Source organism: Sinocyclocheilus anshuiensis, unplaced genomic scaffold (genome assembly GCF_001515605.1).
Source record: "Sinocyclocheilus anshuiensis isolate Anshui unplaced genomic scaffold, SAMN03320099.WGS_v1.1 scaffold437, whole genome shotgun sequence".
Taxonomy (NCBI): domain Eukaryota; kingdom Metazoa; phylum Chordata; class Actinopteri; order Cypriniformes; family Cyprinidae; genus Sinocyclocheilus; species Sinocyclocheilus anshuiensis.
The window spans coordinates 191,237-205,377 of record NW_015539902.1 but is presented as its reverse complement, the minus strand read 5'-3'; the positions used below and the strand labels follow the sequence as shown (position 1 = coordinate 205,377).

General features: G+C 38.5%; 1 protein-coding gene across 2 annotated transcripts in view; it reads left to right on the top strand.

Moving 5' to 3' along the window:
- opcml (opioid binding protein/cell adhesion molecule-like) overlaps positions 1 to 14,141 on the top strand; it is a 154,570-nt gene that overhangs the window by 95,592 nt on the left and 44,837 nt on the right. For both annotated transcript variants that reach the window (XM_016482959.1, XM_016482958.1), the window contains one exon: positions 4,178 to 4,410. In XM_016482959.1, coding sequence (XP_016338445.1) covers positions 4,178 to 4,410 — 233 coding nt within the window. The remainder of the gene's footprint in view (positions 1 to 4,177; positions 4,411 to 14,141) is intronic.

The following is a 14,141-nucleotide window of genomic DNA, read 5'->3' as shown; positions in this document are numbered from 1 at the left end:
CGTAAGTAAATGTACGTTTTATAGAACCACATTTTACGTAAAATACATACGAATTATCATGAGATCACATTGCTATTTCACACCGCATCCTAATGTGTGGTTTTCTGTGTGACAGTATTTGTTACTTTATATATATATATATATATATATATATATATATATATCCCACATTCCGCTAATCCCAGTATGAAACTCTCGACACTGCTGTCTGTGTCTGGTTGGGGAAATCATTCCTGTTTCCCCTCTATCTGAAAGCCCAAACAGAGTGGCCACCATTCATTGCCTCTGGTGTAATGGCCTTCATCAGTCTCCCATCACATAAAGCCTGCCTGTCATTAATCTCACCCTGAGACCACATGACCTTCTGCCGACAATGATCTGCAAGCACCGAATCCCCACAGCACAGAGTCTCACTGACCTACTCATATCTTAAAAAGGCACAGCAGCGATATGAAAAATATGGCAGGTGTCATTTTATGAAATGGCCTCTCGTTGTCATCACCATTTATGGCAGGGAATTTACAAAATATCTTCATGTAACATGATCTTTACTTAATATCCTAATGATTTTTGGCATTAAAGAAAAATCGATAATTTTGACCCATATAATGTATTGTTTGCTATTGCTACAAATATACCCGTGCAACTTATGACTGGTTTTGTGGTCCAGGGTTACATTTAGGTTATCAGTTTTTATTGATTTTTAGTAAGAGTGTTAAGAGTGTTTAAAGCCTCAACTCTAGATCTAGAATTTGTCAGAATATACTTCATCTTTATTGGGAAAAAAAACACCAGATGGATTTCTGAAATAAGTACAAGCTAGAAAGAGAAGGAATAAATAAATAGAGAGATTTTTTTAATTTTTTTTTTATGATGAAGTCGAGTAGCTTCGAAAGAGATGGGTTTTCAGCTGTCGCTTGAAAATTGTCAGGGATTCAGCATTCCGGATAGGGGTGGGAAGATCGTTCCACCAGCCAGGAATGGTGAACGAGAATGTTCTGGAAAGTGATTTTGAGCCTCTCTGTGATGGTACCACGAGGCGTCGCTCACTAGCGGATCTCAGACTTCTGAAGGGGATGTAGATTCGTAGTAGTGAGTGGAAGTAGGCGGGTGCTGAGTCTGTGGCTGTTCTATATGCAAGCATCAATGTCTTGAACTTGATTCGAGCCGCAACCGGTAGCCAGTGCAAGGAGATAAAGAGAGGTGTAACATGGGCTCTTTTGGGCTCGTTGAAGACCAGTCGTACCGCTGCATTCTGAATCATTTGTAGAGGTTTGATTGTGCTTGATGGATATATATTAACCATATGGATGTTATAATGACACTAAGCAGATGTTTAATATTTAGCATGTATGTGAATCTGGTTTTTAATCAGTCAGATGGTTTTAATCAGAAATAAATTTTCAAAAGCCTTAATTAAATGTGCGCTGTTTTCCACAATACATTACATTACATAAAGTACAAAAGCTTTAATCAGACAAAATATGTTTTTACATCTCTAAATAAGGGTGTTGTGTAAAATATTGGTAATCTATCCATGTATTTTAGAACATGCTTGAGTTGAGAAGATATTTCTTCATATAAACGATCTCGCACCAAGGTGGCTGACAGTCCATTAGGCTGAAGTGCAAGGGACTGGTGTGACAGAGTCATTAGTTCACTGAATGAGGCCTGATCTCAGCCTGTCAATGCTGGATAATGGAGGCTCTGCCTTCCAAGAAACACCTCTTACTTTTTAGCACAGGGTGGAAAAATCTATACGTATGCTTTTGCCTCGGCTTTAAATTTAAGTGACAGTCATTTCAAGCACAGTGAGGGCGGTTTTCTTTTTAGCATATTGCATTTATAATGGCTCCATTGGTTGATATGCATATGTAAATGTGTGCGCCGGCTGTTTGATATGGATCATTATGAATGTATGCATGCTGTTTGATGTGAAGCATATACCGTGTGATGACATTGCAGTGTTCTGTATGACCTGCTATTGCATAAACATAAATATTTGTATGTTTTAAAATTCAAATCAAGTCTCGGACCTATTTAGTAGCAGTTTAATTGTTTTCAAAATGTGTAATCACGATTCTTAAACACTCAAGCTGAGACAGTTTCTGTTCAAATTACTTAAAACTTTTTTGCTTTATTTTGTAGGACTTTGCAGCAGTTCCCACAGCCACTATGCAAACTCGTTATCTTGCATATTGCTAATCTAATCTGTCACAGGCAGGCGCAGAAATTCAGAGCACGCAATCATCTGTCCCACAGCACCCCTGGAGCAGATGAGGTGTTAAGCGTCCTGCTCAGAATGGCCAGAGAAGGTGCCCACGGTGGGATTGGAACCATGACCTTCCTATTCACAGTGCAATCCTTTCACCAATAAGCCCCATAAAATGTAACTTTTGAACAGAAAATTAACTTTTGGCACAGCCTCCATGTTTTCCCCATCATGCTAATAAATAATTATTTTGGTGTTTAAGGCTCAGTTTGTCGCTCTCAGCCAGAATAAGGGTACAAATCCACACACTTATCAACTAGACACATATTGGGACATGATGAACGGTGCGGTTCGGAAGATGGAGGGTGCTGGGTACAGAATGAATGTTCGTAATAACATCTAGGGGACCTTCTTCTGATAGTTATGAGAATTTTTCAGTACGGAGGGGAAAGCGAGCATTAAGTGAAGGGAAATTAGGCCCCACAGCACCAATACGTTACAATATGAACAGTAGTTTCTGCAACACTTTTAAGGTGTTAAGGCCAAGCACAGAGCGGCTATGGGGTTATTTTTAGACTGAAACTTTAAAAAAATCCATTGTATTGTTAAAATGTGCACAGTGATTCCCAAGCAAAAACTGCAGAGCGTGCATGATTATAGGCCGGAGCGTAATCTTGTGGTTTTCTATGGTTCAAATCCTCTGCAAGCTCTCTTGCGCTCCAGCACTCTGCATAGATTAACAGAGTCCGAATGAGCTTTTCCCTTTGAAGAATATCCTGAGAAAGCATTCACTTCACACTTGCAATTGTTGCCCTCCAGATTTGCCAAAAGAGCGCTCTCTTGTTGACTAATTTTCAGAGCCGAGAAATTCACCAGTAAAGGGTCTGATAATCCATTTACTGATTTTGACCTTGAGCGTGAAGCCCTCTTAAAGACTAATATGAATTACTGCAGTGTTTTGGCATGCTGACGTGAATGGTTTGGCAATGGCATTTTGAAAATACTCAGTGCACCTTGTAAAGTGTCATTGATGAAAACCATGTCAACACAGCACATTCTGTGCCATTGTAATATCAAATAACTATTGACAAATAAAGCAAATGCCAGCTAGAACATCACAAATAAACACCATGAAAACAGTATTTTTTTCCTTTTGTAAAAGTACACAGCTGTGCATGGGATTGCGGCCTCAGTTTTTTAATATGTAGCTCTGACTTTCAATTAGTCCTAACCTTTAGAGCCGTCACTCAAAAGTTTAGAAAAGGGTAAAAAAGATAAGTATAGCGAATGCCTCTACGTCTTTTTCTGCAGTTTTAAGAAATGTCCTTTCCTGTGAAGGAGACAAATGTAGTGTCACATCCAGATTCTTCTGAACTGAAGGGTGGCTATCGCCAAGAATTGGCCTAATTTTTCCTCACAGCTATTTGAAATGGATGAGATGAAAAGCTATTGTAATTTTCCAACTGGTATTCGAGATCTGTAATAGAAAAGGAGAGAAAACAGACAGATATCTGTTTATATTACTTGTTGCCTTTTTCCGTTATATTCCAAGCAAGCTGAAGCGATATTATGGGCATTATGATATTTCTCCAGTAAAGTTTGTTGAATTGAAGGTTAGGCTCGAGGTTTGGACTCCAGTATTGGACTCTAGAATATAAATAATTGTGTTCTTGGCTTTTTCTTCAAGTAGAAGTTAGCTTGACCTTTTCCTTTTACTGTAAAAAAAAAAAAACTTAAAGAAAGTGATAATTGGGCATGCTATCCCAATATGACTTCCTCATTTAAATTATAACACTTTGCCTTTCATTTAAGTTACTCAAAATGTATCCAACTCACTTCAAACTGAGTTGTTAAATTGCTGTGGTGACGCCTTCTAACCCTGTGCAGCCTTGTGGATCCTATTTTTACTTTAACATATGGCAAGCAATCAAATTTATCCTCTTCTGTTTGTGTGTCTTTCAACAGGTGCAATGTGGACAACAAAGTATCGCGGGTGGCATGGCTAAACCGGACCACTATCCTCTTCACAGGGAATGAAAAATGGTCGTTGGACCCCCGGGTGGTCCTATTAAACACAGCAGTCACTGAATACAGTATAAAGATCATAAACGTGAACTTATACGACGAGGGGCCATACGTGTGTTCCATCCTCACGAACAAGAAACCAGAATCGACAAAAGTGCATCTCATCGTACAAGGTAAATCTTGAGAGGATTTTTCACATCTCTTAAAGTGAAATCTTTACATCATTTAATGTGCGGATGAAGAAAGCATGTCAAAAACTAGCTTCGTGTTGGTTTGGGATTTTGTTGACATTTCGGTTGGATAAATAACGGTTGACAAACAACTTTGATTCTCCTTTTCTAGGCTGATGTAATTAAATGAAACTCAGCAGATGTGACTCCCGGTGATGAAATTGGGATTTAATCTGGGTGTAATTTCAAAATCGTTGATGGATATTGATTTAAGACATGCAGCCCAGAGAGCAACGGAAAAATAGAGCAGAGGCTTTGTTTTCTCCTCACTAAATCAAGTGTCGATACCCAGGCCTCTGTCATTATTTACAGTGCAGTCGATCGCCTTCATATTCACGGTCCAAAAAACAATTAACGCCGCTTGTAGCCAAATCCATCTCGGTTTTGGGTACACAAATCAGATATGCGCCAAAAACCAGTAACGCCATTTTTTATCACGTTCCTCAGACCATCTGTGGAGTCAGAAAAGTGTCAGATTTCCCACGTTTCAGCGGGAAAAAGTGTTTTGGTTAATAAAACGGCACCTTATCAAATGCTCATTAACCTTTAGTACTTTGTCCTGACACTAATTACTGCGGGCTTAAATAACTGAACAAATAGACCAAGGTAAGGTGCTTATTTTTTCTGATTAGACACACAAAGCGCAAATTGGAGCTTGGCTCGCCTGTTTAGTTCCTGCTTAACCTGCAATTCAATTAATTCTAAAGTCTTCATCCCAGTTTTAATAAATCAGTCATTTGCCTTCCTTGTTTTATCATGCAGTTCAACACTCCGCATCTGCATGGCACAACATAAGCATGCCTGAGCGGGTGTTGTGGCCCTCAAAAGTGCACTTAAAGGGATAGTTCACCCAAAAATGAAAATTCTGTCATCATTTACTCACCCTCATGTTGTTCCAAACCTGTATGAGTTGCTTTCTTATGTTGAACACAAAAGATGATATTTTGAAGATTGCTGGTAATCAAACAGTTGGTGGTTGCCATTGACTTCCATAGTATTTTTTTCCTACTATGGAAGTCAATGGCAACCACCAACTGTTTGATTACCAGCAATCTTCAAAATATCTTCTTTTATGTTCAATATAAGAAAGCAACTCATACAGGTTTGGAACCACACGAGGGTGAGTAAATGACAGAATTTTCATTTTTGGGTGAACTATCCCTTTAAGATATTGTATAGTTTCCCTTGCACCCCATAGATGCATGCTGAATGGTGTACAATTTCAGCCTAGTGTTCTTGAGAATGGATCTGAGAGCTTTCTGAACAGATGGGGTCTTGGTGTGCCTTTACTGTAATGCTTTGTCTCAGCTTTGTTAAATTTTGCCACGCTCACCTAAAGTCTGCCTACACAAACTGTAGCACCCTGTCTATTTCTGTCATCAAGTGTGGCTGTATTCCTCTTAAACTCTAAACCTCTGAAGCTTGTTATTGCATAAAAATTAAAAGAGCGCCTACTGTATCGTTCTCACATATCTCGCTTGACATCTGCATGCTTGTTTTTAAGTGTCCTAACATATTTCACGCTTGCTCCCGTTCCGGTTTTAGGTCACTCATTAGCATTTCTCGAATGGGACAGCGTGCCATTAGATTTCGAATTTGCCGTCCTGTAGCTTATCAGTGCTACATCTATTTATGTGGTTGATGACTGCAGCTGGAGGTACGTGTCTCTGTAAATGGCCTCATCGTCTTCCATGGTATCGATCACATGCATCGATCAGATGCAATGCGAGAGGAGACATGCAACGCGTCAGCGTCCAGCGCAATTCGAAACCTGAGGTTTTCCTCTGAGCTCCTTCTCTGAGATACACAAAGCATTATTCTTATAAAACCACTACATGCAGAAGACAAATGAAGGTCATTATAGTCTAAGGAGGGAAACATGCTTTCATGTTATGTACTTGCATTTAGTATGACGGGCATTGCTGCTGAAAAAATCTGCTTAGGCGACCCGTTTATGCTTGTTAGTGCTGGTGCAAAAATAGTTTATCCACAAATGAAAATTAGCTGAAAATGTACTCACTCTCAGGTCGTCCTGATGCGTTTGTTTCTTCATCAGAACAGATTTAGAAAAATTAAGCATTACATCACTTGCTCATCAATGAATCCTCTGTAGTGAATGGGTGCCGTCAGAATGAGAGTCCAAACAGCTAATAACAACAATCACAATAAACCACAAGTAATCCACACCACTCTAGTCAATCAATTAACATCTTCTCAAAACGCAGTGTGTTTAAAAAGCTGCGCCATTATGACATTTTTAAATTCAAACCACTGCTTCCCATTAAATTACGAGTCCTTTATTCATAATATTGCTTTCTCCAGTGAAAAATTTGTCTTGAATTGTGCACAGATCAAGCACCGTTTACAAGAGAAACAGTCCAAAACAGTTGTAAACAAATATGTTAGTAAATTTTGATGTGAGAGGACAACAGTTTAAGGAGTGTTTCACTGGATTAATTGTTATTATGAATTATGGACTGGTATTTTGTAGGGATGTAATGATATCAAAATCGCACGATATGATAATATTGCGATATGAAGTCCATGATACGATATTATTGCGATATGTAAAAAAATAAAAGACAAAGAATTGGAAAAAAAAAAAACATTGTACATTTTAAAGTTAAATTATTCTATCTAATGCACTTTGAGAGTTCAAAATGAAGAGCTTCAACCCAACTAAGGCCATGTCCACACGTACACATGTATTTTTATAAACTTTTCCTTCTTCCGTTTAAAAAAAAAATCTCTGTCCACATGAAAACGCAAACGCATGCTATGAAGCACTGTCAAGAGCATGCTAAACCAACAGGTGGCGATATAATCTCAACCGTAAAGCCATGTTGGACAATCAGAAGCCTGAAAAAGTTTCCAGTAGGCGGAGATAACCGCATAGGCTCTGACGTCACAAGCTAAAAACTCAGGTTTCGCTGTCTACACGATAACACTGCAACCGGAGTTTTTGAAAATCTTCACCTTGGCAGGAGTTTTCAAAAATGTTCGGTTTCAGTGACCTGGGGCCTCATTTATAAAATGTGCGTACGCACAGATTTGATCTTAGAGTGTGCGTACGCTAAAATCCACGGCAACGTTAATATTTATAAAAACGGTCTTTGACATGGAAAAGTACTTACTGCCACGTCAAGGTCTGAGCAGGCGTACACACTTTTCCTTGTGGCAAAGTTGGAGTAGTGCAACTGTTTGAACATCTAAGCTGCAATAATAATAAAAGCAGTGTACGTGCAAGCACCGAATTCATCATGAACAACAAAGATGCAGTGTAAGAGATTAATTGTGCAGTGTAGTCAGATTTTTTATTAACAGGACCGGAGACCATAATCGTGTAAGATGCAGTGTGAGAGATTAATTGTGCAGTGTAGTCAGATTTTTTATTAATGGGAGTTTTTACGAGATTAAACTGACCTTTTTAGTAGCCTAACGTTAAGAGTTCTTTACTCGCTTTCTGTAGTTTATTCCAAGTTCTGCAGAGCTCGCACCGCATAGATGGTGGGCTAAGGGCGCTCAGAGGGGCTGCCAGATGACAGTGGAGGAGGAGGCAGGAGTGGGTTATTTGTGAGCCTCTGGGCTTTCAGGCCTGAACTTAGGAATGGGAGCCCTCTCCTCTTCGGTGTGGCACAGTTGCCGCGCCATACACAGCTCACCCTCAGCCGCGGTGCAGGGGGCGGAGCTCCTCTCCGCGCTCACACCGTCCGTGGCTTTCTCCCTCGTGGCGGCCGTTGTTGCCGGATCACAAACCTTGACTGACGTCATTTGCAGCTCCGGCTCTGCGGCGATTCTCAGCACTGTCGCTCCATGCGGCGATGGCTCGTCGGTCGCGGCGGGCTCCGGCTCTCCGTCAGCGGTGGGCTCGGGCATGCGCTCCGCACATCGGGGAGATGGTGGGCTGGGCACTGGGTCGGGAGTGGAACTGGCGAGATTCTCCTGGGAACAGGCGGGGAACGGAGATCCATTTTTTGCCAGTGTCCACTCCACAAAGGTGGCGAAATTCGCTCGAGGACCATCTTCGGACGACAACGCTCTGCACGAGATGTTCAAACTGGTGTCGTAGAACGCACAGAGCGCGTCGTCCGGGTAGCTGGTTAGAGCAGCGATGACCAGGAACAGTGTGGTATGGCCCTCGAGTGATCTCTCCCCCTGCTCCAGCAGGAGGAGGAGGTATTCCGGACGGGAGAGGGGATCCATAGAAACAACCGAAACAAAAAACACTGAGGAAAAAACGGAAACAAAAATGGAGGGAACACACGGAGGTAACTGTATCGGTTTGGGTCTTCTGTCAATTCGCTGGAGCAAGGGAACGAGGAGTCATGGAGATTTCACAAAACGAGAGTCTTTAATAAGCCAACATGGAGACACAGAACACAAGGATGACGTTCACAAGTAGCACAACATCGACCTTTACAAACTGAACAGACTGGGACTTTTAAACACAGGGCAATCAGGTGAACACAGGTGCATGGAATCAATCAATTAACTGGGACACGGAACACATGGGGAGGGAAAACACAACAAGAACCAGTCCATAATCCTGACAAATATAGTGTTGTCACGGTACCAAAATGTTTGTATTCGGTACCAATACCAGTGAAAATCCACGGTTCTCGGTACCAATTTCGGTACCAGAGCAAAACACAAAAACATACTAATTAAAAAACACATTATTTTTTACTAATAAAGTCAAACAAAAATAAAATGTAAAAAAATCAATGCCATTCTTTATACTTGTTTAAAATTGTGTTTCAAGTTTTTCCACAAGTAATAAAAGTATGAAGAAAAGTTTTTTTTGTCATATTTCTGCTGCCGCTGAAAAACATCTGTAAACTGTTGTCTGTTTTAGGGTTTGCTGGTGTGTTTCAGGATCTTCCTCAGTCTGCAGCTATAAAAGGAAAATATAATATACTTAAGTAAAGCAATGGGCTGAGTCTGACCAAATGCAACATTAGATCAATAACAACAGCTAAAATAGAACTTTTCAGTAAATAACAAACCTCAGCTTTTATAATACATTTAGATAAGATTACATATATTTTAAGTGAAGTGTATATCAAATAGATGGAAACTGTAGTATTAAAAACACTTTACAATAAGACTCCATTTGTTAGATAACATGACCTATTAATAAACAATAAGCAATTCTTCTTCTTAGGGTTAATTTCAAAATTTACTAATACATAAAATCAGTTCAATCTGTTAAAATTATTGAATGCACAATAAACAAACATGAATGATCAAGTGTTTGTATTAAATAACATTCAAAAACATTAATGTTGTAAAAATATATTATTCACTCACTGTAAGTTGATGTTAGTCTATACAGGAGATAAAATTTTACTGTACTTTCATTTAATCCAAACTGTGTACATATTTAGTTATCTATACCTGCTAGAGTTATCCAGCCAAGAATAGCAACTAACCAACTAGCTAAAAAAAAGCCCAGAACTGCTTTTCTCACGTCTCAGTGCTTTTATGAAGAGAACGGATCTGCGCTGTGCACCTTTCGGATAGCGCATCAAGAACCGGGTTGACCGGGTACTCGGTACCACTGGTACTTAAAAAAAACTTTTTCGCGTTTTAAGTACCGACTTGGTACCGAAGGTACCGGGTCTGTTGACAACACTATTATAATAATAATAATATATTGTAAAACAATTGCACTGTAAAATAAATGAAAATGAATATTTCATAGGTATATTATTTTTGCTCTACAGTAAGGAAATTACAATAATTCTTTCCTAATTTCTACACTTGAAAGATATATTTTCAATTTGGACTGCATTTAAACCGCTAGCTATTTAAACTGTCAGCAATTCATACTGCACGCTAAACTCACAGCGCATGCAATAAATGAGTTCACTGCATTCATTCACTGTGAACGGAGACGTTATGAGGCACGAAAAACACCGGATCACGAGGTGATCGTCTCAACAATGTGCGCGCTTCGCTTTAAAACGTGCAACGAAAACAGGCTTGATGAAGCCATATTGTGCTTTTGGTTTTAGTTAATTTGATAGATACTGTGCCAAAGCATAATGGCCCAAAACACAACTTTAAAGACCTTTTATGGTTAGAATAAGAAGTTTAAATATATTTTAACCACTACACTTTTTGCCCGGAAGACCTATCGTTTCATATTGTCATGTGACCACGATAATATCAAGACAGTTTCGCTATCGCGATATCACGATATTGATATTGTTACATCCCTAGTATTTTGGCAAGCAACGGTTTAAAGATAAAACACCTTAATGATGGATTTGTTTCATACAAACACAGTTGTGTGGATCACTTGTGAATTATTGTGATGTTTTATCAGCTGTTTGGACTGTTTGGTCACTCTGACGGCACCCATTCACTTCAGAGGATCCATTGGTGAGCAAATGATGTAATGCTACATTTTTCCAAATCTGTTCCGATGAAGAAACAAACTAAAACTTGGATGGCCTGAGGGTGAATACATTTATCAACAAATTATCATTTTTTTGGGTGAAATATTCCTTTTAAGCCCAGTGGGATACGCTAGTAACAAACTATCTTTATAAACAAACTTGTTTGTAGATGTTGACTTGAGTCATTTCAGGGTACATTTGTACCGTCTGAAGAGAAGAATTATTTTGATAGCATGTACTTTAGGTTTGTTGATATGAAAACTCTGTAGAGACAAAATATCCATCAGCATAGTTTTTTAGGGAAAAGCAATCAGATATGACTAAATATGATATTCAGATGTTCTGAATGTTTCAGCCTCTTCAAATTGTGATATAATAAATCAGTCTTATTTTATCTCTCAGGATTATGTTTAGGAAAACACAGTGCACAAAAATAAAACAAAAATAAAAAATTCACATAACTCTAACCCAAACAAGGTACTCAACTGAAGTGTCTTTTAAATGAATATCAAAAAGTGTGAAAGGTAAGCCGGCTAATATGAGACAAGTGAACAGGTCCCTGTTTTGGACTATTTGCATATTTGTGCTGGGTATAGCACATTAGCTTGTTTCAAGGTCACAGGGTAGTGAGATCTGTAATGGATGAGTTCACAAAATACATGTTTTGTCTCTCTCAGCTAGCATCAAAAGGACAGACTTACACAGGTGGTGTGTAGACTGAAGCTGGCTAGAATGGGGCTGTTGAAATGCACTCACTTGCAGCCAATTTGGCCCTGTATTCTCACTGAATATTATCTCCAGTTTTTGGTCTATCAGGTCTTTGCCAATGTCCTCTAATGATCATTTAAAAAAATGTATTTACTTTATTTTAAATCCCAGACAATTATAACTGTGCAGTGTAACTAAAAATGAATAATATCATGTGTTTTGTAGAACAGTGTTATGTGGGTGGCCTATATGCAGAATATGACATAAAGGCCATCATCTGATTCTTGAAAGAGAAACACTTCAGAACGAGCAAGGTCAGGGCGATGTCGATGATGTTAAATGGAGCACTATTGTCCTTGTTGTTATACCAACAAAACTTCTTTGTTTTTTTCCCAGAATAACAATGAAAACAACTGTGAGTACAAAAACAAAGAAACAGTGAGACGACTCCCAAGACGTCTTTGCATGGAGGATTTGTTCAGACAAACCCGAGAGCACAGACTTGAGCAAACATATTTGAGTGATGCTTTGATGCCAGATGAAATTATGAATCCTCGTTACAAATTCTCATCAAGAGGTGTTGGTATTTTTGGATTCATGCAAAGATCCATCATTTGATTTTTTGCACTTATTTTCCACGTCAATCCCAGTTTTCAATATGTTTCTCCATCTGCTTGAAATCTGACATCTGCGTAACAGAACATGGTATAAATCGATGTTCTGAACTGATTTTGTTCCAGTAACGACTGGGGATCCAACGGCAGCAACCAGCCCAGAAACAAAATGAATAATTAAATACAGAATTAAGCAAAAAATCTGCTTAAAATTGAACATAGGTATTTTATTTATATCTACAGGTACGTATGGTAATCTATAGGTATTTACTTCTTCGTATTTAAAATATTTAATCATTGCATCTAAAATGTTACCAATGCATTCGAAATATTACCATGAAAAAGTCTTGAAAAGCACAAATTACAGTTTCTTATTGTCCCCAATTTTCATACTCTCAGCAGACAATAAGGCATCATACAATTAATCAATAAACAAAACATTGTGGTCTACACATATCATGCTTTAACATACATAATGTAGTAGCTTGTATTTTTTCATACAATGTTTTTTTAAGTATTTTTGAGACTGTGGCCATTTCTCAATTTGGCTAGTTTCTACCAAGTTGCACATTAATTAAACTTTGATTCAACATTCAACCTTAAAATGTCAGCAATAAAAATTAAAAGTCCCCTTTTAACCCTCTGGTGTCTGAGGGTGTTTTGGGGCCCTGGAGAAGTTTTGACATGCCCTGACATTCGTGCTTTTTTCAGTTGCTTATAAACATATTAATGGCTAAAGTTTAATAACACTGTATTCAGGACAAACTGGGCTACAATAATATGTGAGCAGCATGTATATACATTAATGCGTTTTTGAGAAAACAATGTGTATGCGTGCTTGGTGAAAAACTAAATTTTTAAAGTCACTGAAAAAAGGCCATAAAACATATACAGAACATTTGTTCACAAGACTTTGAAGTTGAAAAGTCAGATTTTTATATTTAAAACTTGTTTTTATTTTATTTTATTTATTTTTTATGGACAACTATATGATTAGTTGCATTTTACTAATAGTTTACAGTCCCCATTTTTGGGTCACAACCCACCAATTGAGAACCACTGATATTAATAACAGAAGACCTATTTTACAGACACTAGGTATCACTTTCTGCTTTATCAGCTTGCTGTGAGACATCAGTAATGTCCAAGGTAGGGATGCAACGATTATAGATTTTGTTGGTATGATTATTGTCTGAGGAATAATCACGGTTTTACGATTATGACGATTATTATGCATTTATTCATTTCCCAACATTACTAATGTATAAAATCACATGAACACTTTTTAGATATTAAAGTGTTATTTATTGCTGGCTTTTGAAACAGAAATAACACCGTACCCAACAATACAGCACAAAATAATAATAAACAAAAGGCAAACAAAAGTCCATCTCTCCCATTGGAATTAAAAAAGGTGACCTTTGCTCTGTAAACATCCATGACAATAGGGCTGTGTATCACCAGCAAAGTCACGATACGATACGATTCATATCACGATACAGATGCCACGATACGATACATATCACGATACAGGACTGCACTGAATTTCACCAAAGCAGAATTTAGTAAACGCGCTCTCTATCCACAGTGGAGAGAGAGCGCGTGTGCACATGGTTGCCAGTTTGATAAAGATAAGTAGCACACTTAGCAGATACTTCCGTATTGCGCAAGTGGGAAGCTCTGTTTCGGGGATTACGTCTCTTTATATCAGGCAACTCCAGTTGTGTTCCTCTGCGGCCAGATTAAACTTGGCTGTAGCCTATATATTATGCTCTATTCATTATTTTTTAGAAACCTAGCACTTTTCGACTCCGTTTTAAATGGTGCTCTCATATTCAAATTAAGCGCGGTCCACTGCTGCACACGTGCCACTATATCGATACAGGGCCAGCTGTATCGATACTCGTATCGTCAAATCTCTGTGACGATACATCGTCGTATCGATGTA